This window comes from Peromyscus leucopus, chromosome 6, assembly GCF_004664715.2.
Source record: "Peromyscus leucopus breed LL Stock chromosome 6, UCI_PerLeu_2.1, whole genome shotgun sequence".
Lineage (NCBI taxonomy): Eukaryota > Metazoa > Chordata > Mammalia > Rodentia > Cricetidae > Peromyscus > Peromyscus leucopus.
Window position 1 is genome coordinate 75,467,177 of NC_051068.1, and position 27,615 is coordinate 75,494,791.

Here is a 27,615-nt window from a genome sequence, read left to right on the forward strand (position 1 = left end):
TGCAAACCTGGGATAAATCCCACCGGGTTATGCTGTACACTTCTTTTTCTACGTTGTTGGAGTCAGCTTGCAGATAGCTCGTTGAAGGTTTTTATGTCTGCACTCAGAAGTACTGGCTTGTGTCTTTGCTGCTGTTGTTCTGACATCTTGTCTTGGCTAGCCTATGGTTTATCTATGAAGTAGCTTGACTGTGTCCTCTGAATGAGATTGCAGAGAACTGGTACAGTTTCCGCATCGAGGGTTTGACAGAATTCACTGTACGTCCATTTGGGCTCGGTGCTTTCTATCTTGGAAGGCTGTTGGTTATCAATGCTGTTTTTATTTTTCGAGATAGTGTCTTATTATACAGCCCAGTCTTGTTTCAAATGCACACTTCTCCAGCTTCTGTGTTCCAAATGCTGGGATAACAGGTATATACTACCATACCTCACTTTGGGTACAGTTTTTAGAATGGAGACAGTTATTCAGCTTGTTGATTGATTGTGTGTGAATTTCACTTTGAAGAGTTTGCCATCTCACTAAGCTTATCATGTTTGTTAGCATAGTTATCCTTGGTATTCCTTGATTGTGCTTTTAATGTTCTTGCAATTTGTAGAGCTTTGGGTTCCATTCTTCTCTCTCTCTCTCTCTCTCTCTCTCTCTCTCTATATATATATTATTTATATTCTTTTTTTTTTTTTTTTTTTATATTATATTTCTATATCTCTTGATTTCCTGTTTTCTTTTTATTTTGAAGTGTGTGTGTGTGTGTGTGTGTGTGTGTGTGTGTGTGTGTGTGTGTTTAGGTGCCCATGGAGGCTAAGTCACTGCTAAGACATTTGTTAGCATTTCCTATCTTTTCTTCTGCCTGCTTTGGTTTTAACTGAGCACTGGGAGCTTCACGTTGTCCTCCCCCCTTTCTTAGCCTATCATTATACCTTTGTTTTATAGTGATTAGATTAGATTATAGTTTACAGTATACATTCATAGAAAGTCCAAGTCTACCTTCAAGTAACATGACACCACTTAGTGGGTGACATGATTTCTTGGTAATAATAAAGTAATTCCATTTCCAACCTTCTATTGCTGGAGGTCTTGCGCAGATGGGTTCGATGACCTGGGGTGGATGTGTGAAGTCAGCACCAAGAAGAGACTGTGACCACCTGTTGTTGTTCAAACAAGTGGCCCCGGACAGCCTGAGCGTCCTTATTTATACAGCTTCAGTGGTTTGCATGAAGTTTTATGATCAGTTTCACTTCCTAGGTTTCTAAAAACGGTTACAATAATTACCCGTTTGCTTCGTGCCTCTTTCCGCTTCTGTCTCCCAGCTCTCCCACCGGTAGCCATTACCTTTTATCTATATCTCTATCGTCAGAAGCTTAAGCAGTTTTGCAAGCTCCAAAGGAGCTTCTCTAACTAGGCACACCTACAGGTAGAACCGTGTGCCCAGTTGGCAGCACATGTGGTTACGGCATCACGCAGGGCGAGAGGGTTTTGTCTCTTGTGATTAATATTTACATCTGGTAGAGTCTGTGTTCTCACAATCAGCTCACCACCCAGAGCTGGATTAGTCCATTCTATATTCTGTACTACTCTATCCCCTCTGGGGGCATACCAGGCTTTTCCGTTTATCTTAGAGGCAATATCACCTGGAAACTTACTCTTAATAGCCAGCACTGTTTATCCCTTGTCTTTATGTCTACCTCTCTTAACTTCTTGGGGTATTGGTACAGCTATGAGAAATGAGAGAACTGTGGCTTTCTATGATTCTGCTTCATTCCCTGTTCCTTGAATGTTCCCATTAACTCCTATTTAATAGCATTCCGTTAAAAGCTCTTGTGGTTAAATCATTCTTTCCAGAACAGTTATGCACTTATGTAATATTAAACTTCATGACCCGCTGTGACTCAGTCAGGCCAGCAGTACGGCTAGCATGGTGGAATCAAGAAGAGCATGTAGCACACGTTCCCGGGGTCATGCCCGGAACTATGCAGCAAACTGTCCACAGGTCTTTGCCAAGTGGGCCAGGGTCTCCAGGGTTGCCACAAGGAGAGCCATCCATACTGTTCTCAGGCCTTGTTCTCTGAAGAAGTCACATGGCTCCCACCATTCTATCCTTTGTAAAATTGTTGTATCTCATTTCACTTACACATAAGTGCACAGGTGCATACATGTGAGCTTGTGTGTAGGCACACACACACACACACACACACACACACACACAATCAAATACCTTGTGGCTAACTACTGTGTATGTTATGACAACTAAGAATAAGAAAAAGAAGTGGATTTTATGTCCATTCTCTAGTTTTTTGTTGTTGTTGTTTTTAATATAGACCCAGTTTCTGATCTTTGTGATTTTTCTTTTTTCTAAAACATTTCCCTTGCCGGGCGGTGGTGGCACATGCCTTTAATGCCTTTAGTCCCAGCACTCGGGAGGCAGAGGCAGGCAGATCTCAGTGAGTTCGAGGCCAGCCTGGTTTCCAAAGCGAGTTCCAGGAATGGCACAAAACTGCACAGAGAAACCCTGTCTCGAAAAACCAAAAAAAAAAAAAAAACCAAAAAAAAAAAAAAAAAAAAAAAAAAAAACCATTTCCCTTAATCTTTCTTGCATGGCAACATCATCCTCCAGGTTTTGTTTGTCCTAACAACAACAAAAAAAATCACTTTAAAATTCCCTGGAAAGATGCATCCCTCTTGGTGGGGACCCAACTTAGCTCTCTCCCCCCCACACACCCTCAGCCTTCACTTCTAGCTTTGTGTCAGCCACCAGTCCACAGAAACACTTCCTGCTAGGGACCCCCAGTGGCCACACTGTGCTGGGACACAAGTAGGCTGTGTCCACTAACTTTCCTGTCTTCTATTCTGATCTCTCCAGACCGACTCTTGGTTCTGTAGCAACCTGCCTGCAGGCCCCTCCTCCCACCCTGCCTATACTCTCTGAGAGCCCCAGTCTTGCTAGACTTTTCCTGCTGACCCCTCAGCCCTTCTCCTACCCCATCTCGGTTCCTCTGTGCCACCCACTCACCCGCAGCAGCACTTTCTAGCAAGAACCACATTTGCCTCTGATCCAGAGTGGGCAACAGTAACAAAGAACAGAACACCCACCAACAAAGACAAGACCAGATATCTACAACAGGAAACACCCCAGACATCATAACTCCAGATGCCTGGATCTAGATGTAAAAACACAAACATGAACAGTCAAGACAATATGCTCCTCCAGAAGCCAGTAACCCTATTGCAATAGGCCCTGGGAAATGCAATTTAACTGATGCACAAGACAAGGACCTCAAATAGCAATTATGAATTTGTTCCAAGGCCCTGAAGAGGATATGAATGAATGTCTTAATGAAGACCATGAGAATACAAACAGTAGAATGAAATAATGAGAAATGAAAACAGTTCAATACACAAAAGGAGAATTTAACAAAGGATTAGAAGCACTAAAGGAACCCAAACAGAAATAAAACTGAGATTTAAAAAAACCTGAGATGTAAAATACAAGAACAAAAATCATCAGAGGTAAGGCTCACCAGCAAATACAAGACATGGGAGAGAGAATTTCAGGTGATAAAGATGAGAGAAGAAATGGCTCAGTCAAAGAAAATGACAAATCCAAAAAAATCCATGAAATATGAAAAGACTAAACCTACAAATAGTAGAAATAGAGCAAAGAGAAGAAAGCCAGGTCATGGGCACAGAAAATATATTTTGACAAAACCATAGATGAAAATTTCCCTACTCTAAAGAAGGACATGCCTATCAAGATGCAAGAAGCATGCAGAACACCAAGTATACTGGACCAGGAAAGAAAGTCCAAATACCACAAATTAATCAAAACATTAAATGTACGGTACAGAGAATATTAAAATAAAAGCTACACAGGAGAAAGACCAAATCACATATAAAGGTGGGCCTGGTAGAATAACACCTGACTTCTAAATAAAGACTCTAAAAGCTGGAAGGGCCTGGATGGTTGTTCTATAAACTCTAGAGACCATGAATACCAGCCCAGACTACTATACCCAGCAAAACTACCAGTCACAACTAACGGAGAAAGAAAAACTACTAATCCAGCTCTACAGAAGGCACTTAGGGGAAAACTTCAGTCTGAAGACATTAACTACACCCAAGAAAACACAATGAATAAATAATTCCAGAATGTAAATCAATGGGGTGAAACAGACACCCTAACAACACAATAACAGGAATCAATAAACACCTCTCATTGATAACTCTCAATCTTAATTATCTTAATTCACCAATAAAAAGACACATTAGAAAACAAGATCTATCTTTCTGCTGTATCCAAGAAACACACTTTAACACTAAGGAAAGACATCACCTCAGGGAAAAAGGGTGGAAAAAAGATATTCCAAGCAAATGGACCTGAGAAGCAAGCAGATGGAACCATGTTAAAATCTGACCAAAGAGACTTCTGAAAAACTAGTCAGAAGAGATAGGAAAAGACACTGCCTGCTAGTCAAAGGAAAAATCCAAGAGGATATCGCAGTTCAAAACATTCCTGCACCAAACACAAGGGCACGGAAGTTCATTTAAAAAGTAAAACCAAAAAACCCACTACTACAGCTAAAATTGCATATGGGTGCTCACACAGTGATCGTGAGAGGTTTCAGTACCTCACTCTCACCAACAGACCGGTCATCCAGATGAAAACTAAACCAAGAAATTCTGGAGTTAGATACTGTCACAAATCAAATGGAACTAACCGATATCTACAGAACGTTTCATCCTAACATCGAAGATTATATTTTCTTCTCAGCAGCTCATGGAAATTTCTTCAAAACTGACCACAGACTAGGAGACAAAGCAAGTCTCGACAGATTAAAGGAACTTTGAAATAACAACCTGCATTCTACCTGACCACCATGGATTAAAGATGGTGGTTTTGTAGTGTTTTCATTTGTGTGTGTGTGTGTGTGTGTGTGTGTGTGTGTGTGTGTGTGTGTGTGTGTGAATGCAGACACAGGCATGTCACAGTGCACATGTGAAGGTCAGAGGATGACCTGCATCAGTTGGCTCTCATCTACTGTGGGTTCTGGGGATTGAACTCAAGTCACCAAGCATGCACAGCAGGTGCCTCTACTCCTGAGCTGTGTAGCTCACCCTGTAGTGTTTCCTTGATAGTCCCACACGCACGGTATGCTGGGTAACCGGAATGGTTGTAAGTAGACTTTCAGTCAGGCAATGGTGGGTTGCATGCAGAGAGGAAGTATTCTACAGAAATCCCAATGGCACTGGTCTCTTAATGAGCCCTCTCCTCTGGACTGTGAATCTCACATCTGTTTCTCATTCTCCTGCCCCCTTTTGGGTGGACAGATGTATGGTGTGGGCTGAAATCGGATGCCTCCTTTTGTTCAGATCATCTACACAATGAGCAAATTGCTGCATGGTGGGATCTTGTTAGCCTCTCCTGAGGAAAGATTTTGATTTGAAAAATACAGTATTCTGTATTTTTCAAAATGACTTTTTTTTTCTCTTCCTGCAAGATGTTTGAGATTTTTTCCCCCTCAAATATCTCTGAGATTCTCATCAAACTCATGGAGACAAGTTCACAGAAGTTTGAGGGCATCCCTTGAGTGGGTATCCCTGGAGCTGTGCCTGGGCTTGGGGTTTTTCTGTGGCAGACAACAGTTTTCTACGTCTCCAACTCCTGTACACCTGTTTGCTTTGTGACCCCTTCTCTTGGCTGAAATTTCTGTTATTTGAATTTTTAAAAATTATTTGTGTATTTATGTGTTTATTTATTTATTGAGACGGGGTCTCACTGAGTAACCTGGCCTGGCCAGGAGCTTGTAATCTTCCTGCCTGAGTCTTCCTGAGGTAGAGGGTACAGGGGTGCAACTATCATACTTGGCTGAATTTTCAATTCATTCAGTGTTTTAGTTGTTAGAGTGTAATGGAGACTTCTAGCTTCAAATATGAGGGGCCAGGAACCATAAGGCTTTAGTGAGACCTTTTAGTATGGAAATCGTGTCCTTCCATTGTCTGGACTGCCAGCCCCCAAATAATGACACAGAAATGTCTTATTATTAATTATGAATGCTTGGCCTTAGCCTAGCCTTGGTGTCAACTAGCTCTTATAAAGTAAATTAACCTATTTCCACTCATCTACGTTCTGCCGTGTGGCTCTTTACCTCTCCTCCATACTGTACGTCCGACGTCCCACACACAACTACATTCATCTCCCGAGTTCCTCTCTCTGCCAGGAAGTTCCGCCTAACCTCTCCTGTCTAGCTGTTGGCTATTCAGCTTTTTGTTAAACCAATCATAATGACACATCTTCACACAGTGTAAACAAATATCCCGCAACATTCCATTCTGGAAGTATTCTAGAATTATCTTATGGGCCAACAAACCTCCGGCTCTCCTCTTTCTTCTGAAATGCCTTTCACTTGTAATTTGAACATATTTGTATTGTTCTACTGTTATATTTATAATTCCCCAGGACAGTCTTTGTTCTATAAAATTGACTGAGCATTTTACAGTTTTCTGTTCCTTTTGCATAAACAAGTGTTTCCCCATTCTTTGCAGTGCCTTAAACCTTGCACGGTGTCTGCACTTGCTCTTTTCTCCTGCATCTACTGTTCCTGTGTGTTTGAACCCTTGCCTCTCCCATTATTTCTCTCGTGTCTGTCATGGTCCTTGTCCATCTGCTCAAGCATCAGAGGCTGAACTCTCAGTGAGGGGGTGGTGTTCAGTGACTTCAGAACGCACTCCTGAGCCACAGAGCTGAGTGGTGTCACGAGGGATCCCTGGATGTTGATGTCATTAGGTCTTCTCTCTTCATCTACAAAAACTTGGATTCTGGTGGGCCATTTTCCAATAATCTGCCAGACACTTTATCATGAGCATTCTACCTGATCTCTGCCATCTGGGTCCCAACTTTCAGTAGAAAACTTTATCTAACCTCTCGTATTAACAGCATACCCTGTTGGAAACTATTCCCAGCATCCTCCAACCCAATGTTTAACCAGAAGAGTTACTGCCCCCGCCCCACCCTGGGTCTCCTATGTAGATCAAGGTCTTGAACTTAAGATTCTCCTGCCTCAGCCTCCTGAGTACTGGGATTCCAGTTGTGTGCCACTGTGTCTGACTCTAACTCTCCTTTCACTGATCTTCTACCAGCCCTTCATTGTGGCCTCATCTGTCCTTCAGGAGAGAAGACATGGTACGTCCAGTTCCTAATGGTGCCTCCAGTTCCTATGACTGCTCAGGATTTAATGCTGTGCGCTCATTTGCGCTGTCTTTTCCCTTGCTGCCCTGGTATTTGTGGGAGTTTGAATGAAAATGGCCACCATAGGCTAATATGTTCGAATATTTGATCTTGGTTGGTGGAACTGTTTGGGAAGGATTAGGAGGTGTGTCCTTGTGGAAGGAGGTGTGTCACTGGTGGTAGCATTGTGGTTTCAAAACGCCCCTTCTTTTCCTACTTAGTGCCCTCTGCCTCATGCTTATGAATCAGATGGAAAGCTCTCACCTACTGCTCCAGTACAATACTCCCTGCCATAAATGGTCATGGACTCTTACCCTCTGGAACTGTGAGCCTCAAATTAAATGCTTACTTCTATAAGTCGCCTTGGTCCTGACGTTTTCTCACGGCAATTGAAAAGTAACTAAGACAGTTTTGACTCCGTTTTTAGAGTCTCTTAGCTATTGGCCTTCATCTTCTTTCTCCAGTTCCCTAAACTGTGCTGCTATTGTTTTTCCTGTTCTCCCCTTACCGTACCTTACGTCTTTCGTGTTTGTTGAGTTTACTGTAACTTTGTAGAGCATTGTGGGAGAGTAAAAACTGGTACATGGGGTGTGTTGCTAGCCTTCCCTGGAAGCTCCCCAGCCTTGTGTTGCTCTTGTTCTGCCTCTGGCCTGAGGACAACACTGCATCTAGATATGGCTTCCTCAGCCCATATGTCTGGGCTTGGTTAGGCTGGTTCCTTTGATCCCCTAGGACTGGCTGAGTGTTTGCTGGAATCCGTGAAGGTCCATGACCCACCTCTGATTGCTGCAAGCACCTCCCTTCATCAGCTCTAACCAGGATGGGTGGATAGTGATGCCCAAAGTAGACAGGTTGGCTGATGCAAACCAGACCTGCCCTTGGCCCTAATTTAGCTGTGACTAAAGAACAGGACGCCTGACAAGTGAGATGCAGATGTAATATCAGGGTCATCCTGCTTACAGGGAGAGAAGTGATGTCAGGCTGGTGGCTCACACTAGGCTTTATGAGGTGGTTTCATAGATGTGTTCCTGAGCTTTTAATGCCTCTAACAGAGAATTTTATCCTTCTCTCCACGTGACGAATGTTAGGGAACTGACTCAGGTGGAGCCAACTCAGAGCAGTCTAAATGTTACCTTAGGGAGCACTTACTTATCAATTTACAGCAGACTGTGCCCTTTCCCAGTGACGGGACCAATTATATCTGTCATTCAGTATCCAGCCACAGGTATAAAGGGTGCAGGAGAGGGAGCCACACACAGAGTGGGGACAGCATGAACAGTGAGGGGGCAAACACACCAGTGGCCTTTGGAAACGGAGTAATCACAGCCCAGAGAACATGGAGAACCCTGGGGACACAGCACAGAGGGAGAGGACTGGTGAGGTGGTCTTCTCGTTTTTATGGGGTGGTGTCTGAGTTAATGTTCTATTGCTGTGAAGAGACCCCAACCAAGGCAACTTTTGTAAAGGAAAACATTTAACTGGGGACTTGATTACCATTTCTGAGACTTACTCCCTTATCATCATGGTGTGAAGTGTCGCAGCTCACAGGTGGGCATGGGGCTGGAGAAGTAGCCCGGAGCTTTAACACCCTGATCCTCAGGTATCAGGGAGACGGGGGTGGGGGGAGTGGGGGTGGGGGGGGGGGGAGAGGGGGAGAGGGGAGAGGGGGAGAAGAGGGAGAGGGGGAGAGACTGGTCCCAGTGCAGGCTTTTGAAACCTCAAAGCCCACCCCCAGGACATATCTTCTCTAAGGAGGCCACACCTCCTAATTGTAGCAGGCTTTTTCTTTGGGCCACCAACCAGCTCCCAAATCATGACTTATTAGTTATGAATGCTCAGCTTTATCTTAGCTCTGCTGTGGAATAATCTTCTCATACACTGTAAAGATTTGTCACTCAAATTGGTTTAATAAAATGCTGATTGGCCAGTAGCTAGGCAGGAAGTGTAGGTGGGGCCGACCAAACTAAGAATGCTGGGAAGAGGAAGGGTAGAGTCAGGAGTCACCAGCCAGACACAGATGAACATGCCGTGCTAATAAGGTACTGCCACGTGGCAAAGTATAAATAGAAATATTGGTTAATTTAAAATGTAAGAGCTAGTTAGTAATAAATCTGAGCTATTGGCTGAGAATTTATAATTCATATTCAGCCTCTGAGTCAATTATTTGGGACCAGACAGTCAGGACAGGACATGTCCCTTTGCATAGCTCTTATTTTAATCTGTTTCTCTTAATCTACGCTTTCCTCGGGCTTTTTATCTTTTTTTCTTTCTTTCTGTATATCTTACTTTCCTGCTGTCTCCGTGTCTGGCTGGAAACTGCCTGGCTTCTGGTCCTGAGCATGTCCCTCTCTCCCTCGATCTTGTCTCCTTCCTCTCTCTTGAGCCTAGATTTCTCCTCCTACTTATTTTCTCTCTGCCCACCAGCCCTGTCTATTCTTTCTCTGCCCAGCTATTGGCTGGTCAGCTCTTTATTAGACCAATCAGGTGCCTTAGGCAGGCAGGCAAGGTGAAGCAAATGCAACACATCCTTACATAATTAAACAAATGCAGCAAAAACAAACGTAACACATCTTTACATTGTTAACAAAGGCAGCAGAAACCAATGCAACACACCTTCACACAGTTAAAGTAATACTCTGCATCATAAACAAATGTAATGCACCTCTGCCTAGTTAAAATAATATTCCACAACACCTAATTCTTCTAAGTTCACCAACTTGGGACTAAGCATGCAAATCTATGAACCTATGAGGGCCATTTCCATTCAAACCACCACAGAGAGTGTGCCTCCTTGGTAAATGTGGCCAGCCCAGGAAGAACGGGGATATCCCAAGAATAGCCGATGAACCAGAGACTATACTACTGTCTCTTACAGTGGTATCCATGAAGGAAGATCCTATGGAGGCTCCCAGAAGTTGCATTGTCTCCGCTGTGGGAGATAAGAACACAGTGCAGGCTGAGCTGTGCACCCGGAGTCTTTGGCCACGCAAGGGATGAATCATGAAAGGGGTGTAGATGCCGTTCTGACCTAGCCTCTGGTTTGCTGGGCAAACTGGATAAAGGATAAGTTGAGGTGGAAGTGTCGGCATGCCATTTCTGATAGCCGGGGGACCAGAAGGAAAGGGAGAACAGGTGAGAGAGGTGGGGGGCCAGATTGCTCTGGCCCTACGATGGCCGTGGCAATGGGGCACCTGTGTGAGGTCCCCATGGACATTCGCCAGAATGAAGAAGCTTCATTACTCACAGAAATTGTGGAGAACTATGCAGGATAGTGCCTCTGAGCCAATGCCACTGTACTCGACAGTGGTCTTTTAAGACAGACAAAGAAGTCTTTCCACGCTGTGGTGAACTTCACCAACCTCTTTCTTTGGCATTTCCTTAGCTGCTGGTTCCTGAGATCAACTGGCACTTGCATGGATGGTGGTGGTCTTCAGAGATCCTGCCACCCCACCTAATGACGCCTCACTACATAGAGGCTGTGATGTCAACTTCTCAGTGTCTTACAGACTTGGAAAATCATCTGAAAGAGGTGCAGGTGCCCCTAAGAGAGCAAGTCTGGGAAACCAGTTCACCAAGGTACAAGGGCCCGCCCGGCCTAGCTGTGGCATTCTTAGGAGCTTTGTGGTTGAGGTCGGCATAGGTGACACTCATTTAAGTGACTGGGAAAATCCCACCACACCCTGTGCCTGTCAATGTTAGAGCAATGGTTAGAAAATGGGCAAAAGGTAGCCTGTGTGGGTGAAAAAAAAAAAAAAAAAAAAAAAAAAAGATGCTCCCAACAGGCATAGGTGACTAATGGAAAAACTCCAAGGTCAGGGAGGAGCGACCTCCCTACAAGCTGTTGGCCAGGGAGGACCCCAAGACAACACAGGCTGCTTTCAGCGCTGTTGAACGACCTCCCCTTACAGAAGAGAGAACAGCGAGAGCCCCTGGACTCTTACCTGAGATCTCAGCCACCCCCTCTCACGCACCCTCCCAGCCGTATATAGTTCTGCCAAGCTCCGAGGCTCCAGAAATATAATGTGAAAGTTTCAAAGTGGAGAAGTCCTCGCATGTGTGAGGGTGGGACTTTTTAGGAATGCACCTCTTTGGAGTCACTCATGTGCCTATAAGCAATCCCTCACCCATGCTGTAAGTAAGCTCAATAAGCTCCCTGGTTTGTCAAGTTAGACTCTGACAGAGTCGTACTGTCGCCTGTTGCTGTGGCCCTGTCTGCAGCGAGCAGACGTTCACATGTCCCCAGTTCATACAATCTGTCAATGTGGCAAAACATGACAGTTGGAAATGAATATGGCGCTTGTGTAAAGCAATAGCTGTTCCCTCACTGTGGGCAATTCTGCACCTCTGTGTCCAATCTGTTAGCATCTGTTGGCTTAGTTATCCTAGCCTCTTACAGCTCAACTCAAATGTCACCTCCTCCTGAAAAATCTTGTGCCACCCCTGTTTAACGACCCAATCCTCAATCAAAGTCCTTTCTTGAGCTCCCTCGCTTGCCTCTGACCTGAATCTGCCACCCCACGCTCTCTGTGTGTTGTCGTTGGTCCACTGCCCACCCTGCCTCTTGAGCTGCCTGGATACACAGATGTCATGGCTTCCAGTGTCTCACACAGACGCCAGCACAGATTCCCAGGAGAGTTCAATGTCCACCAAATGACTACATGGATGATGGTCAGTAAAGGACCAGACAGTTGCGTGTTAGATGTGTCCTGTGTCACACATAATACTACAGGACAGCAGAAGAAAGGCAGGGCAGGGATGTGGAAAAGGAGGAAGGCTTTCTGAAGGGATGGAGATAGAAGCTATTGTATCAGGATGGCCAGTGGACTCAGAGTCCATTGCTTGGGACAGAGATGATAAGGGAGAAAGCCTTAGGTCAAAGACCCTCTCCTCTCCTCTCCTCCTGGGTAGACCCTGGGATGACTACTTTGTGGCTGAAACTAATGTTTGACGTTACCTGGGCACTGGACTTAATTTGTCTTTGCCCTAGTCATTTACTGGGTTCTAAACAATAGATGCCCAGATTCAAAGGAAAACGCAGCTGAGCCCTTGCAGGAAGTCCTAAGTATACTCAGTCTTTGTGGTTTACCCTCAGAGCTTCCTGCCAGTGCTTACCCAGGCTTACCAGGCCTAAGAAGTCAAGGAGAAGGGGGCAGACTGGGCTACAGGCATGGCACCTATGATGCAAGCCAGGTGTCTCCAGCAGATCGGTTTCCAGTTTTAACTGAACGCTTTTCTCCTTGAGTCTCCAAGGGTGTGCATCTGCCATGAACTGGTCTGCCCTGATCACCAGGGACACATGCAGCACTCAGGAATGGACCCAGAGGCCCCTTAGCCTACCCCCAGGCATGCTGCCTGATGGGCTCCTGATGTCTCCAGGATCCATAGATCACACACCGCCACGCCCCCCCCCCCCCCCCCCCCCACTTTTCACTGATAATGCCACAGGTCATTATGACCCCATTTGAATGACCAAGAAAGTGAGACTCCATGGGCACGTCTTGTTGAAATGTGTGCACAGAGGTGTCTACACGGGATGCTGGACCCCCTTTGCAGCTGACATGTCGGGTCGATTCTGGTCATTCAGATGGGCATTCACACGCCTCCAGTGACCTGAGTGGATCAGATTTGATGTCACTACCACCCCAGCTAGCCTCTTTCCCGCTCTGCAGCTTCCTCTCCTGGACCCTGGTCTCCTGTCTAAAACAAGCAGGCACCGTGGCCAATCAATGTTTTCCTTTATGCCACTCAAGGGAAGTGGCCGGTGTCCATCAGGGTACCTAGAGAGCTCAAGAGACTCTGCCTGTGCACGTGAGCCAGTGGCCGTGTGGTGGCTCACATGGGCCCAGAACCTGAGAGGAAGGTAAGGTCTTTATACTGCTCCCTCAGCATCCTTACATACATCCACATCTTGATTATCTCTCTGTTCCTGATGTGACAGATCTAAGGAAAGGTCACAGATTCCGAGGCTAGACCACATGGCTGCAGGACTGTGTTAAAGATACTGCTTTGACTGTGCCCTGCAAGTCTTGGGAGGCATCTGGGTCCTAGTTGTATAAAACAATGGAAGAGTGTGCCTGTGCACTGGGTGGAGAGACACACATGCAGCTTTTCATGGGAAAGGACAGCATCTGCCTTTTTAATTAGGGGGCGGCAATGGAGCATCTTCTCCACCCCGACAGGGAGGTTTTGGTTGAACTCGAGGTCTGGGCAAGGGAGGACCTTTCTGTTGGTGAGCCTGTGTGCTTGATGGAGGAGGTCTCTTCTTCTGCTGGTGCTCACGGGTACGGTGGCTTGGAGGCAAGGGACGATGGCCAGGTGTCTGGAGATGATGGCCAGGTGGAGGAGGAGCTTGGGAAGCTCCTGGATTCTGAGATGCTGCGGCTGGGGTTGAGTACAGCTTCGGGCCTCTTTCCACGGTGCTCATTCGGGGGGCTTTTATCTCCAGCTCTTCTTCTGTAATGGCAAGACAAAGGCAATATATGAGCAATGTAATGAACAAGTGCACGTGTGCAGTGTGTGTGTGTGTGTGTGTGTGTGTGTGTGTGTGTGTGTGGCGCGCGCGCGCATAGGTATGCAGGTAAGCATATGTGTGTGCGCGCATCTGTGTATGTGTGTGCATATGTATGCAGGTGTGCGCGCGCATCTGTGTATGTGTGTGCATATGTATGCAGGTGTGTGCCAAGGGATAACCTCTGGTGCCATTCCTCAGGCACTGTTCACCTTTCTTGTTTTCGAGATAAGGTCTTTCTTTCTCTGTATATGTGTCTGTCTTCCTGTGTGTGTGTGTGTGTGTGTGTGTCTGTTTGTCTGTCTGTCTGTCTCTCTATCTCTGTCTCTGTCTTTTTCTGTCTGTCTCTCTATTTGTCTCTCTCTGTCTCTGTCTCTCTGTCTCTCTCTTTGTTTCTGTCTCTGTCTCTCTCTCCCCGCTCTCTCTGTCTCTCTCTCTTTCTCTCCCTCCCTCTCTCTATCTCTATCTCTGTCTCTGCCTCCCTCCCTCTCTCTGTCTCTCTCTGTCTGGCCTACAATTTATCAAGGAGGCTAGGCTGGCTAGGCAGAGAGCCGCAGGGATCCACCCCCCTCTGCTCCCAGGACTCCAGACACCACCTTGCCTTTTTAACGAGTTCTCTAAGATTGAACGTTGGTCCTCACGCTCACAAAGTAAGCACTTTGGCGACTAAGCCACCTCCCCCGCCCCCAAAACGCAACCCTTGAACATGTCTTCTGTGATAGGCATCAAACCAGATGCTTCAGGAGATGTGAGGAGGAAAGGAAGTTGCTCTCACCCTCTGCCAGTTCTGGGTGTTTCAGGAGAGAGAGAGATGCTGCCCCCAGTCACAGCGAGAGCATGAGCCACTTTAGAACTCAGAAATATGAGGGAAGAGGACACCCATGTCTGAGCTTTGTGCCTAAGGCACAACCTGATCCTGATCCAGGAGTTCTAGCCCAATGCTGCCTAAAGTTAATCAGCAAAATTGCTAAGCAACAAGCCGCTTGGTTGGAGCCCACACTAACGGGTCTGGGTGGCCATGAAGGACATTAGTAACTATTTCTTCTGCAGGGTCTCTAGGGTAGGTCTGCCTTTTGCTCAATTTGATCGTCATACAGCCTACACTCTGGAAGGAAATTGAGCACCCTCCAAGGAGCACTCTAGCCCTTAGGAATGGACTATCTCCTCTGAAATTCATAAGCAAAACCCATCCACTTGAGCTTTGGTGGGAAAGATGGTTCCTCTCCTCACGCTTTGGGATTTTTCTGTTTTGTGTGGCTTCTGTCCAGGAAGACATGCCTGAGACTGTGTAGATCTTCTTAGACTGTTTTTTTTTCCTTGCTTTTTCTTTTTCTTTTTTTTTTCCTTTTCTTTTATTTTACAATACCATTCAGTTCTACATATCAGCCATGGGTTCCCCTGTTCTCCAGTATGGCGGTTTCTCAGAAAATTAGGAATCGAACTACCTCAAGACCCAGCCATCCTACTCTTGGGCATATACCCAAGGAATGCTGATTCATACATAAAGATACATGCTCAGCTATGTTCATAGCAGCACTATTTGTAATAGCCAGAACCTGGAAACAACCTAGATGCCCGTCAATGGAAGAATGGATGAAAAAATGTGGTACATATACACAATGGAGTACTACTCAGCAGAGAAAAACAATGAAAGCATGAAATTTGCAGGCAAATGGATGGAACTAGAAAAAATCATCCTGAGTGAGGTAACCCAAACCCAGAAAGACAGTCATGGTATGTACTCACTCATAAGTCGATTCTAGATATAAAATAAAGAACAATAGACCACAACCCATAGACTGTTTTTTAAACCACATTGTAACTCTGTGGGAACACTCAGCTGCCAGAGGCCTAGAGGACACCGCTGGGCTCCTTTAGGCCACATTCTTGACATTCTAGTCCCTATGTTCAAGGCCATCCTCAAGGAGTCAAGGGAGCTTCTCCATGAGGTAAATGAATGATTGCTTGAATCTTTACAAAGACATGCGACTTGAGAAGCGTGTCTTGGCATCACCTGTGGGCTGACCATATTGACCCCAGGTGACGCCCCCGGCTACTGTAAATGCATTGTGAGTGCAAAGGTTCAAAGTCAAACTAGGCGGTTTTGACATCTGAGTGACCTGCATGCCCTAAGCCCATACATAAAAAGTCACCCACATGACAGGACATGTCCTTTATGCCCTCTTCGATGCCCCCAAAGTGACTGTGGTCATGTTTGGGAGGCTGTCAGTAAGACTTTGACCCTAGATATAGACGAGCCGTGGTGGCCCTTCATCCACGGCGGCAAGCTCAGGCGGCTCTTGGCTGGCTCTTCTGCCTGGTGGCAAATTGTTCGTCCTGTGCTCGCTGCACACGCTCTGTGTGTTAGCCCCCCACTGCTAAGCTGCAGTGAGGACGCAGACAGCAACACTGTCCTCAGTGAGTGACAGAGCCCCTGTCAGCCTCCACCGAGGTGAGGGACACCAGAAGGTGCAAAGAACCACGTGAGAAGTGGGAGGGGGGGTGAGAGGTATGGCCGGATGCCGAGCCCTGACACTGAGGTGGGCAGGCAAGCTGGCTTTGTGGAAGCTCTAGAGTTGGTACTATCTGTGCCCCCCACCTGTTAAGAGCAGGACCACGGGGCCCCAGTACAGCCTCTCTCCAGCAAGGTCCACCCCCGCCTAAGCATCTGCTCCTCTGGGGACCTGTCATGGTCTCTTCCTTACTTTCAAGACTGTCTCTTGGTGACTCAGCTCAGGTCATGGATGCGGGTGAGGAAAACCAGGCCCACGGGCGTCACACTTAAAGATGGGTTATGTAAGAACAAGACAAGGTTGTCCTAGAACTCAAGGGCTGGGTTTCTTGCCTCAGCCTAGTCACGCTTCAGCCTACGGGCTGCCGGGTCTGAGGTGCTGAGCTAACCTGCTTCTTCGTCTGGGTCCATGTCTACCTTTAAGACCACGAAGAGGGGCGTAGCAGTGAATCTGAAACACTGAACTGAGCTCCTGGAACAAGCCACTTTATCCCTGGGAGCTATTGTCACGTGGCTCTTCCCAGTCTGGGGGTGGCAGAGGTTGCCTTGTCTTGGGTGACACCTGAGGTCCACCTTGGAGGAATGTGTCTGATCGCTGGGCAGTGAGATTGGGTCTTGTAGGGAAGGGTGGAGACAGTATGAGCAGAGATAAGGAAGCCACAGGGTCCAGGGCTCTGCAAGCCACTAAGCTGTGTTAGATGGAGACCCTGGGGATGATATAAAACATGGAGGGTGCGGAGTGAAGAGAGATGTGCGTACCCGAGCCCAGGCTGGGGACGCGGTGTGCAAGATGACACATGGGGGTGTCAGCCTCAAAGGAGGACGAGGGCAACACTGAGAAATGAGGTGTGAAGAAGGAGCCACCACTGCGGAGAGTGGGCAGGCTGCTGTCCTGGAAGTCACGACTGTGAGCATGACTGTACCTACCCTAGGTAGAGACCAGCAGAGATGGGACCCAACTCTGTGTGAAACAGATTTCCCAGAACCCCAGGGACTGCCCATCCACTAGCATGTCCAACTAAAGCTGCCCTTCCTCAACATCTGCAGTGACAGCTAGACACAGTCCCTGACACATTGTCCCATGGGTGGTCAGACCCCTGCGTAGGATCAGCAGAACCAATTCCTGCTTTGTAGCTCGCAGGACAGGTCTGCATCAAGGGAACCATATTCCTAGCCTGAAAGCACCCCCCCCCCCCCCTAACAGCCAATCAGGAAAGGAAGGGCCATCACCCTGGCTTTGACTTTCTATTTTCTTTCAGTGCTGAGAATCGAACTCAGAGCCTCACACACACTGAACGAGTTTACTCTACACTGACCCACCCCTGGAGTGCTTCATAACTAGAGATGGTCTTACCCATATTCCAAGAGTTTGGCCCTGGACACCATCTGAGGCCAAGATATTTGTTCATAGTCATGGGGTTTGGGTGGGAATCTCTCTATCCTTATGGAAATGCATGGACCTCCACACTAGCCTTTCACCAAGGCAGCCTCACCTGGTGGATTCTGGGGAGGTACACAGCCTGGCTGCAGATTCTCAAAGGTCCTTCGTTGTTACCCCTGAGGACTGTCCTTCAGAAATCAACCTGAGCACGCCAGCAGACCCAGCCGTGACCTCGGGTCCAGCCTAGCCATTCCGACTCTCCCCATCTCCTACTTCCCTTCGCAGACTCAAGGAGAGATGCTCCCACGGGGACTCCGCTGTAGAAGTGGGGCTGCTTACCTTTTCTCCTCCTGTTCTGCTTTTTCCTCTTGCAGATACAGAAAACAGACAGTGCTCCGAGGATCACCAAGAGGAGGCCTCCTGCGCCAGCCCCCACGATGAGATAGAAATGCAGACCTTTCTCTGCAAGAAGAGAAGATGGCTAAGGGAGAGAGTCTTGGGCAGAGCGGCCCAGTTGTTGCCCTGGCCTTCTACATCAAACAAATGAGAGTCCCATGGGACTTTTCACCTCACGGAGGCGAAACTTCCAGGACCTGGAATACTCCGAATCTGCAAGGGCTGAGGAACCTGCCCACCTCACCCATCCCCCACCCGAGGAGAGCATCCATGAGTTGCCTGAGGCCTCACAAGACCAAGTCAAGCATCCCCCAGTCTCAGTGTTCAGTGTTTCCTCCTCCCAGACTCTCCCTGGGCCCTGGAAAGGGACCTAGATCCTCAGTGGTTAGCCGTGGTGTGTATGGCTCTGATCCCTTCACCCACCAACACAGTGAAGAAGCACAGAGAAGGAAACAGTGTCATGGCTGTTAAGGGCCATGGGCTTAGTTTTAGCTCTTCCAGGTAAGAGCTGTGTGACCTTTGATAAGATGCTCCACCTCTCTGAGTCTGTTTCCTTCTTTGTAAAATGGAAACAATGTGGCTTACATCACAGAGTAGCTGTCGGAAGTCAGATCAGATAATGGATGGAAAAGTGCTTTGTAAACTGTAAAAACAACACCTAGATGTGAGGGCTTGCTCTTGCTCGATTCTGCACGGGTGTTTCTGGTACCGGTTTCCCAGGAGGGGGGCTAAGCCATCTGGCCTTTGTGAGTCAAGAGCAGTTAGAGAGAGCAGCTGGAGCAGGCAGGCGTCAGAGGACTGCCCTGTGGGGAGGATGAGCCGGGAGCTGAGCCCAGCCTCACAGAAGCAAGGCTCCAGCCAGCCAGCGCCCAGAAGCAAATGTTAGCAACCAGGGATGAGGCCTGGGCAAGCTGGAGGCCAACCAAGCAGGGCAGAGTTTCAAGCCATGTTGTTGGCACTGTTGGTGCGGGTCACATCCCTTCCTCCACTCTCTGCCTCGCCCAGTCCTTGCCTGCCAGCTGAGAACCTCTCTGGACACTGCCTGTGCCGGGGTGTCCCTCAGCATCCCTGAGGCTGCGTCAAGGCTGGATGCAGGGACCTTCCGGCCCTGTTGGCTTGCCAAGGCCTGGGATGCCAGAGTCAAGGCTGAGGGGTTCCCAGGTGTGAACGGAGTGGGCAGGGCATCCTGTCCAAGGAGAATCTCCAGCACTCCTCCCTTGGGTTCTCAGGCAGTCCATCTACCCCTTCCTCAGACACTCTTGAAAAGCAGGCGTGCCTTCCAATCTGGTCTCAAGTTTACCCAGGGCAACTCTGGGTGTCTGGTAGTTTCCTGGTGGGGACATCAGTAGCTGTGGTTGTCATAGGTCCCTCAGTGTCTCATCCCAACTCTCCTTCCCTCCCACACTTCCTCTTGGAGACCCTGTGCCTATGTTTATGTGAGGGAGCACTACGTCTGGGGGGGCCAGGCTGCTTCTTCCTCTTAGGAATTTAAGTACACACTCACAGCCTCCTTAAGACAGCTTAGCCTTTAGAATGGGAGGAACATTCAAATCCCTTCAGGATCTTCAGGGGCGTCCACATGCTCCCATATACTCCTCTTTCTCCTTGGGGGCCATTTCCTGGGCCAGCTTCAGCTTCTGCTCTGAACCACGGAGTGAGGGATCTGCATGGTCCCCCACCCCAAAACCTTGCATCCTCTCCTTCCAGGGCTCTCCCTCATTGATAAACACTTATTTTTTTTTATTCTGGAGGAAACTAGTTTCAGTAAATACAAAGGATGAGATTGCCAGATAAAACACAAGACAGCCAGTTAAATTTGAATTTCATATAAACAACGAATAATTTTTTTAGGATCAATAAACGGAGCTGGCTTTTGTTGGCTCACTGACTTAAGTCCCTTGTCTCTAAGGCAGGGCCTCCAGGAGAAGGAAAAAGCTTTGGAGTCAAGGAGAGGCAGCTTGCCCCCCCCCCCAATGCCTTCGTGATAGGGAAGTGGAGGGTGGGGCCAGGGAGGTGGAACAGAGACCGCCCATGAACCCGAGGGGTGAGGAAATGCCATCTGAGTCTGGGGCTGGCAGACTCGGTGCCTTCGGTGACCCCCACCTCCGGAAGTGTCCCTGCTGGTGAAGTGAGACAAGTAAGTGACACACTGAAGTGATGGGACAGCCCTCCTGAGGTTACATTGCAAAGGCTGTCACTGGCCTCTGGGACCCTGATTCTCGCTCCCAGGTTGTTCTGACCACCGAGCTGCCACGTTGTAAGGCAGCTCTCGAAGGCCCATGTGAGTGAGCCGGGGAGTGGGTCCCAAGACTTCTCCTCGATGCTCTGAATCTCGGGATGCTTCTCTCTGTGGACCATGAGATGGGAGCCCGCAGAGGGGCGGGCGCTCTGTTAGGGTCGTGCCGACTGAATTTGGATCAACTGACACTTGACGTCTAGACCTTGGCTTCCAGACTGGAACTAGTACACCACAGAAAAAAAAAAAATGTTGCTGGGGGCTGGGCACAGTTAGGTACCCCTGTAATCCCAGTGGGAGACTGAGGCAGGAGGACGGCTGCAAGTTGGAAGCCAGCGGAGGCTACACAGCAAGACTCTCCCCGAAAGCAAAGCAAACAAAAACACGAGAACAAATTCTTTCTGGGAGCTGTGGCAAGGCCAGGTTCTGGAGCTCGCTCGGGCCTCGGGAGTTGAGGGCTGACTAGAGGCACTGTGGTGCAGAGCCGTTCTCGGGGGTGGCAGGAAGGGTGTGCCTCTCTGTTCCCCTTTACTGCTCTCCCCTCCCAGGCCTTCCGAGGCCTGGCTCCTCACAGCAGATGCTGAGCTCGAACCCTTCCGAAAAGGAAACTCAAAGAGACGTCAGAATCCCAGTCACCAGCTCGCAGAGGCACCTCGAACAAGTCGGATTTCCTCCAGCAAGAGTCTCCCTCCTCGACCCCACGATGCTTCCTTCCAGGGGAGGCTCCTTCCCTGCCCGAAGCCAGGTCACACCTGTGGATGGACTGCCAAAACGGGTGGCCAGCAGCCCACCAGGAGAAATAGGTGCCTTTTCACCTCCCACCCTGAACCGCGCTGGCCTCCCGCCCCAAGCACTGTGCAGCCAAGGTGACACCCGTCACAGCGCCCTAGGCCTAGCAGGCCACCCCTGTGCACCTGGGCCACCCTGACCTCTGCTCGCACCGTACCTGAACAGCTGACCACTGCCGTGACGGATTCCTCGCTGACCTTGTTTTTCGCATTGCACTTGAACGGCCCACTCAGGGTGGTCCATTTGTGGCCTATGATCTTCTGATGTCCGCTGGCGAGAAGTCTCTTCCCTCGATACAGCTTTAGTTCAAGGCCTGTTCCTTCCTTGACCTCACAGGTCAGGGTTGTGTTGCTACACTCCCAGGTGATCGCTGGCTTTGAGACCCTCTCTAGAAAAAAGATCCCGTTTTTATTAGGCAATTTTTGGATACTTTTTTTTTCTTTTTAAAGACCAGATCTCACTCTGTAGACTGACTAGTCTGGTTTAGAAGTCCTTCTTCCTTCAGCCTCTGCCTCCTGAAAGCTGGGGTTACAGAACTATGCTCCCACAAATAATGGCCATGTTTTTATAATGCCTGTTAACATTGAATTAGTTTGGGACCAGGGAAATTCAAAAGTCCTAGTTTTGTTTATGTTCATTCGTTTTTGTTTGTTTGTGAGACAGCATCTTAACATAGCTCAGGCTTGTCTCGAACTCATGAGGTAGCCAAGGGTGCCCTTGAACTTCTGATCCTCCTCCTGTGAGTGCTGAGATCATGGACAGGTGCTAGCATGACAACTTTTGGATTAGACCCAGGTTTTCCCGTGTGTTAGTCAAGCATTCTACCAACCAAGCTACATTATATTGAAATGCTTTTGAAAATCATTTTATTTAATTGACACAGAACATCTAGAACAAAGTCCCTTCCGGTAAAGCTCGTAGACACAGGATATGAGTTGACAAGGCACCACAACCGATGCCCATCTACTATTCGTACCCTCCACTGTTTTCCCGTACATGACATCACTTGGTTCTAAGATCAAGGCTCATGTTTTTCTCCCCTTTTACAGATGGCATGTCCAAAGCTCTTCGACCTTCAAGGCTTAGCCTTAGGGTATCCATTAAACATGACAAGTCAGGATCTGCAGAGATGACTCGGTGGTTAAGAGCACTTGCTGCTCTTCCAGAGGACCTGAGTTGGGTTCCCAGAATCCACGATGGACAGCTGATCATCACCTAGCTTAGGAAGTCTGACCCCCTCCTCTGGCCTCTGTGGGCACCTGCACACATGTGGTGGGGACACACACACACACACACACACACACACACACACACACACACGAATAAAATTAATTTAAAAAAATATGGCAGGCTGGAAGAAGAACCCTGAAAAAGATTTCCAAGTCCAGGGGTATAGGTAAGGTCAACCAGGAGCCCCATCTTGGAGGAATGGCTATGTGAGAGGCTCATAGCCTTAGCTACTCATTGCCCCACAGCATCCTGGGAGCAGAGGGCCAGGCCAGCATGGGGGTGTTGAAGAAGCCAAAGCTCACGAGAGGAAAGGTACCATCTGAACACCAAGGAGGCCGCGGCCATTCCTGGCCCAAAGGTGCTGAGTTAGTCTCTGGCCCTGTGGGGCCTCAACTTTAAGAAACAGAAAAAAAATATTCCCTGCCTGTCTCAAACCAGACAACCTGTGGCCAAGCCCTGGACATATCACCAGAGGTGGTTCTCACATGCACAATGCAGACTCCTTGCTCCTCCTGTTTGACACAATACTTTTTAAAGGCTACACCCTGGGGGGAAATGCCCTGGCTTTGGTGTTAGTGAGGTCAGACCCAGTGTCCCCTCCCCACTCTCTCCCTGAAGACCCACGTCTCTTTCCTTCACACCTTACTGTTTTCCCGGACGGGCCATCTTGTCACCCTCTCACTGGTCTCCATTTGTTACATGGGCCAACGGTGAATTTTTCCGATTTCCTCTCTCTCTAACTTTCAGACCACAGTGTCTTCCCCACGGGCCTCCCCAGTTTAATTCCATTTCCGTCCCGACATACAAGCAGGCAGAAAAGCAGTTTCCTTCCCATCCCAAAATCCTGTGCATCTCAGAATAAAGAAATGGTGCAATCGTCAGCATCCAGCAGAGCAGTGTATAGTTTCAGGGCTGCCTCGCAGGGGCTGGCTGCCTATCTTTCTAGAATGAAAGAAAAGTTCTCCTAGTAACATCCAATCATCTCAAGACACTGACCAAGTTGAAACAGGCTGTAAAGGCAATGGAAGATCACCTGCAATTCTGCTATTTTTATACATAAATCCGTAATATAATATTTTTAATTAAAATTGGGTTATGTACCTGGGGGCAGGGAACAGTGTTGAGGGCTGAACCCAGGGCCTCCGGCATTTAGGCAAGAACTTATCACTGCGCTATGCCCCCAGCCCCTGAATCACGTGACTTTTTAACCTGCCTTCTATCCTTTACTATGAGATTGCATCATTACATTCCCTTTCCACGGGCATCAGTGAATGTTCATCTCCTCCATCTTTGTGACTGCTGCTCCTAATTAAGTTGCTAAGGCTTTAGCTTTTAAATGCACGCTCGTCTTTCACGCAGGCAAACACAATGATGGGCAATCTTATTTGTAGATAGTCTCCCTATAAAACAGCTTTCTGAAAGTGGCTGAAGGCTCTCCCCAGATAGGGCTTCTTTTTGCTTGTTTGTTTTGGTTTTGGTTTTTGGTTTTTGGTTTTTGTTGTTGTTGTTTTTCCAAGACAGGGTTTCTTTGCATAGTCTTGGCTGTCCTGAAACTCACTCTGTAAACCAGACTGGCCTTGAACTCACAGAAATCTGCCTGCCTCTGCCTCCGAGTGCTGGGATTGTCTGCCACAGCCACCCAGCTAGATGTGGCTTCTTAATCTTGGGTTTCGAGGATCCTGTCCTTCTCCACTGGTGTCTGGGGGCCCTGCACTGTCCCTTCAACCAGCTGCCTCCTAGGGGAAGGTAGAATCTAGGAGCATAGAGAAACCAAGCAGAGGGGACCCTCAGCACTAAAAACACAGGCGTGGTGTCCCAGGACTCCAGGACACCTTCACACCCCTCACTGAATGTCACAGGCCTCATGAGTGCCCCTAATAGAAAATCTAAAATTTTCCAAATTCAAAACTTTTTGAGCCACAGTGCTATACCACAGGTGGAAAGTCCCACATCATGGGACCTTGTTTCCTGCACAATTCTATTTAAAATACTGTGTTAAACTGCCTTGAACACAGCATTGGAAGCATATATATATATATATACACATATATATACATATATATATATGCACAGATGAATGTCATGTTTACATTTGAGTCCTGTCTCCAAGATACCACATACGTATATGTGCAAATACTTCAAAATCTTCAAGAGGCCCCAAATCCTAAACACTTCTAATCCCAAACACGTTAAGTAAGTGATACAGAACCTGCATGGGGTAATCAGGTTCGGGGCCGAGAACAATTTCCAGTCCTGTGTGATACATAATGATGACAGGACCACAAGTTGAGTCAAGATACTGTGTGGCATTGGCATTTGCATACAATAATGAAGTCACTGTTTTTAGTCTAAGGGGTCTGGGTTTCCTTTGGGGGTAAAGAAAAGGTTGCTCAGGGTGATAACCACATAACTCTGTGACTATGCAGAAAGTTGTTGAACTGTGCGTGGTAAATGGGCAAGCTGTGTGGTGTGTGAATCATTCAGCAGTGGATGAGCTTTTTTGGGGAGGGAGTGTCACCCTCCTTGTCAAGGAAGCCCCCGGTTAGTAGCCTGACTTTGCTCCTGTTTAACAGTGAGAACCTGGCCAAGTCATTTCTGAGCAGGCGTTTCCTCATAGATGGATAGACGCTTGTTGTTGTAAGTCCTCAAGATGACTGGGTGCTTTAAAGAAACCAGGTTAGCAAGGTCCTGACTTCTCCCCAGTAGCCATTATCACCCCCAAAATAAGGGTGACAGTGTGAGAGCACATGCATAGGATGCTGTGCAAGGCTCAGTGTGGCTCAATATCACAACAGGACCCTAGAGCGCCATGGCCTGCAGTGGTGACTCTGGCCATTCTCAGAGCCCGTGATGGGTGGCCATTCTCATTCCCACCCCATTTCTGGAAAGTTCCTCTCTAGACAGGGTTACAGCACTAGGGTCCGGAAGGGAGTCATTCATAGAGGAGCTGACAGCAGGTCCTGGATGAGGCTCGTGCCAGGCCCAGGCGCTGAGTACCGGGTAGGAGGGGCACACCACAGGTAGGATGAGGGGAGCCCTTTCTCCGGTGACATCTCCTGGGTGAAGCTCAGAATGTATGTGTGCTCTCTGCATGGCTGACCTGTGACGTGCAAACATTCTCAACTTCCTCTGCAGGCAAAGGGCAGGCTCCCTCCTAATAGTGCGAGCTGCCACTTGTCCCGGGGATTTCAACATCAGTGATGTTTGGGGTCTCTTTCTCCTCCTTCTCACCCACCCAAACTCCCTTGATTTTTCTCCCCACGCCCATGTATTTGCCTTCCTTCTCATCTCCAGTCACCCTTTAGACCAAGCCAAGTGGCCGCCAATGACAACTGCTTACTAGAAGCACTTGGAAAACTATAGATCTCACCAGTACACGGACTCCATGCCAGGGGCCTGGGCATCACTAACTTCTTACAGCTCTCTTGCTGTTTTGTTTGCTTGTTTTTCAAGACAAGGTTTCTCTGTGGAACAGCCCTGGCTGTCCTGGAATTCTCTTTGTAGACCAGGCTGGCCTTGAACTTACAGAGATCCACCTGCCCCTGCCTCCTGAGCACCTGGCCTGTGCCGTGTGCCAGCTCTTGATGGTTCTTATGTGTTACCAAGACTAAGACCACCCACAATTCTGCTTGGCCTCACATGGATTGCAGTAGAGGCTTTCTAACTCTTCTTCCCACGTCTACCTTCAGTATCCTGCCCCCTCAGTACAGGCAGAGGCAAAGCCGCACAGTTTAGTTCAAGCACCAGTAAAATCACTGTCCATCTTTTTGTGAGGATGTTGAGAAGACTAAGAAGAAAAGATGCAGGTCCTTCGGCTCAGCATCTCCAGGCCTTTCCTGCCCTCTAACACCTCCAGAGCACCCTGACTTCGTCTTAGCTCTCCAGACAACGACTCACTGCTCCATGGGCCACTCCTTCATCCGCCACTGAGGATATCCTCCTTCTTTCTCTGCTAGCCTGTCCTCTTTCTGATGAATGCCAGCTTTAACTTGGGATTTTTTTTTTTTTTTTTTTTTTTTGCATATAGCTTCCCGGCTACCCCAAAGAGGGAATGAGAGGCAGATAGACTTGAGGACCAACCCCACCCACCGGAGTCTTTTTTTGTGGGTCACGGAGAGGATGCTGGATGGGGATGTTACAAGAAAGCACTGCTTCCCAACTTGCTACCTAGCACCCGAACTGAAATGAAAAGTTCCAGAGAGTGAAGACTCACCCAGAATGCTCAAGCGGAACGCTTTTTGCAGCTTACTCTTCCCGTCCACATCATACACCTCCACATCATAGGTGCCATTATCATCTCTCTTCAGCTGTTTGATGTGCAGGCTTCCATCTGCTAAGATCTTAAAAGCTTCTGATTTTGAAAAAGGCTTCGTCCCCCTTTTAAACTGTGCGACCAGATTGCCCCCCTTTACCCATCGCACTTCATCAACCTCAGTCACTTGGATGACAGGGATGGTCAAGTTGATATCGTGACCCAGGGTACCCCAGATGATACCGCTGTCCGCGGAGACTGCGCCTGTAAAAAGCAAGATGGTTTCTGAGGTTCTTGGGACTACCGAGAATCTCCCTCTTTGGCTCTCACGCTCCTTCCAGGGTCTCCAGAGAAGCTCCACGCACGGGCTTACCTTTGCTGGAAATGCTGAAAAGCAGAAGGAAGCTAGCCAGCAATTCACATCTCATCTTTAGAATTTGTTGCCCACTGGTGGTTCTGAGTTCTTCTTTCTAACGGGATGGCCGGGAGACTGGCAGAAGCCACGCCCAGCGACCTGAACCACGTGCCTTCCACACTGGCTGTTCTCGGTAGAGACGAAAACACACACAGCCCCTCAGCAAACGACCCACGTGCTGCCTTTCTCTGCCAAAACAGGTGCTCTGTGAGGCTGTGTCTCAGCGTCCCGTTTTAATCTTCACGAATCTGTTGAGGCTGGTGGTTTCAGTGCCCCACTGCAAAGGAGAAGAGCCCAGAGGGCAGTTGCCCAAGCTGCCCTTTTGTAAACCAGGGCTCAAACTCACTGATACAGCGCAGGGTCCATTCAGCTGTGCTGCCCCCAACAGGACCAAGTAGACTCACTGGTAAATGTTCAAAAGGGCACGGGATTCAACTGCGTATCCTCTGGTGAGAAATGCTATTAAGTGTATGCATGGGAACGGATTAGAGATGGACTTTTCCCTCCTCCTTGAATTTTTTTTTTGTTTTTGTTTTTTGTTTTTGTTTTTGTTTTTCGAGACAGGGTTTCCCTGTGTAGCTTTGCGCCTTTCCTGGAACTCACTTGGTAGCCCAGGCTGGCCTCCCAGCCTCGAACTCACAGAGATCCGCCTGGTTCTGCCTCCCGAGTGCTGGGAT

General features: G+C 48.1%; 1 protein-coding gene across 2 annotated transcripts; it reads right to left on the reverse strand.

The window, feature by feature from the left end:
- Window positions 1–13,325: 13,325 nt before the first annotated feature.
- Window positions 13,326–27,127, reverse strand: Cd2 (CD2 molecule). Of its 2 annotated transcripts, XM_037206937.1 has the most exons (6): window positions 26,897–27,127; window positions 26,485–26,787; window positions 21,199–21,429; window positions 20,905–21,004; window positions 17,960–18,082; window positions 13,409–13,672 (listed from the first exon to the last, which is right to left on the reverse strand). In XM_037206937.1, exons 1-6 carry the CDS (start codon window positions 26,949–26,951, stop codon window positions 13,495–13,497), a joined length of 990 nt encoding a protein of 329 aa, XP_037062832.1. In that variant the 5' UTR covers window positions 26,952–27,127; the 3' UTR covers window positions 13,409–13,494. The 2 variants fall into 2 exon arrangements, with proteins under 2 accessions (XP_028733102.1, XP_037062832.1); XM_028877269.2 differs by lacking the exon at window positions 20,905–21,004 and having other exon boundaries at window positions 13,326–13,672; window positions 26,897–27,108.
- Window positions 27,128–27,615: the final 488 nt, after the last annotated feature.

Excerpts from the sequence above, each read along its gene's own strand:
- Cd2 (XM_028877269.2), bottom strand. The coding sequence starts at position 26,951 with ATGAGATGTGAATTGCTGGCTAGCTTCCTTCTGCTTTTCAGCATTTCC. Across the intron at positions 26,788-26,896 it reads TTTCAGCATTTCCAGCAAAG|GCGCAGTCTCCGCGGACAGC; the intron begins GTAAGCCCGTGC and ends TGCTTTTTACAG. Across the intron at positions 18,083-21,198 it reads GGCAGTGGTCAGCTGTTCAG|AGAAAGGTCTGCATTTCTAT; the intron begins GTACGGTGCGAG and ends CTCTTCTTGCAG.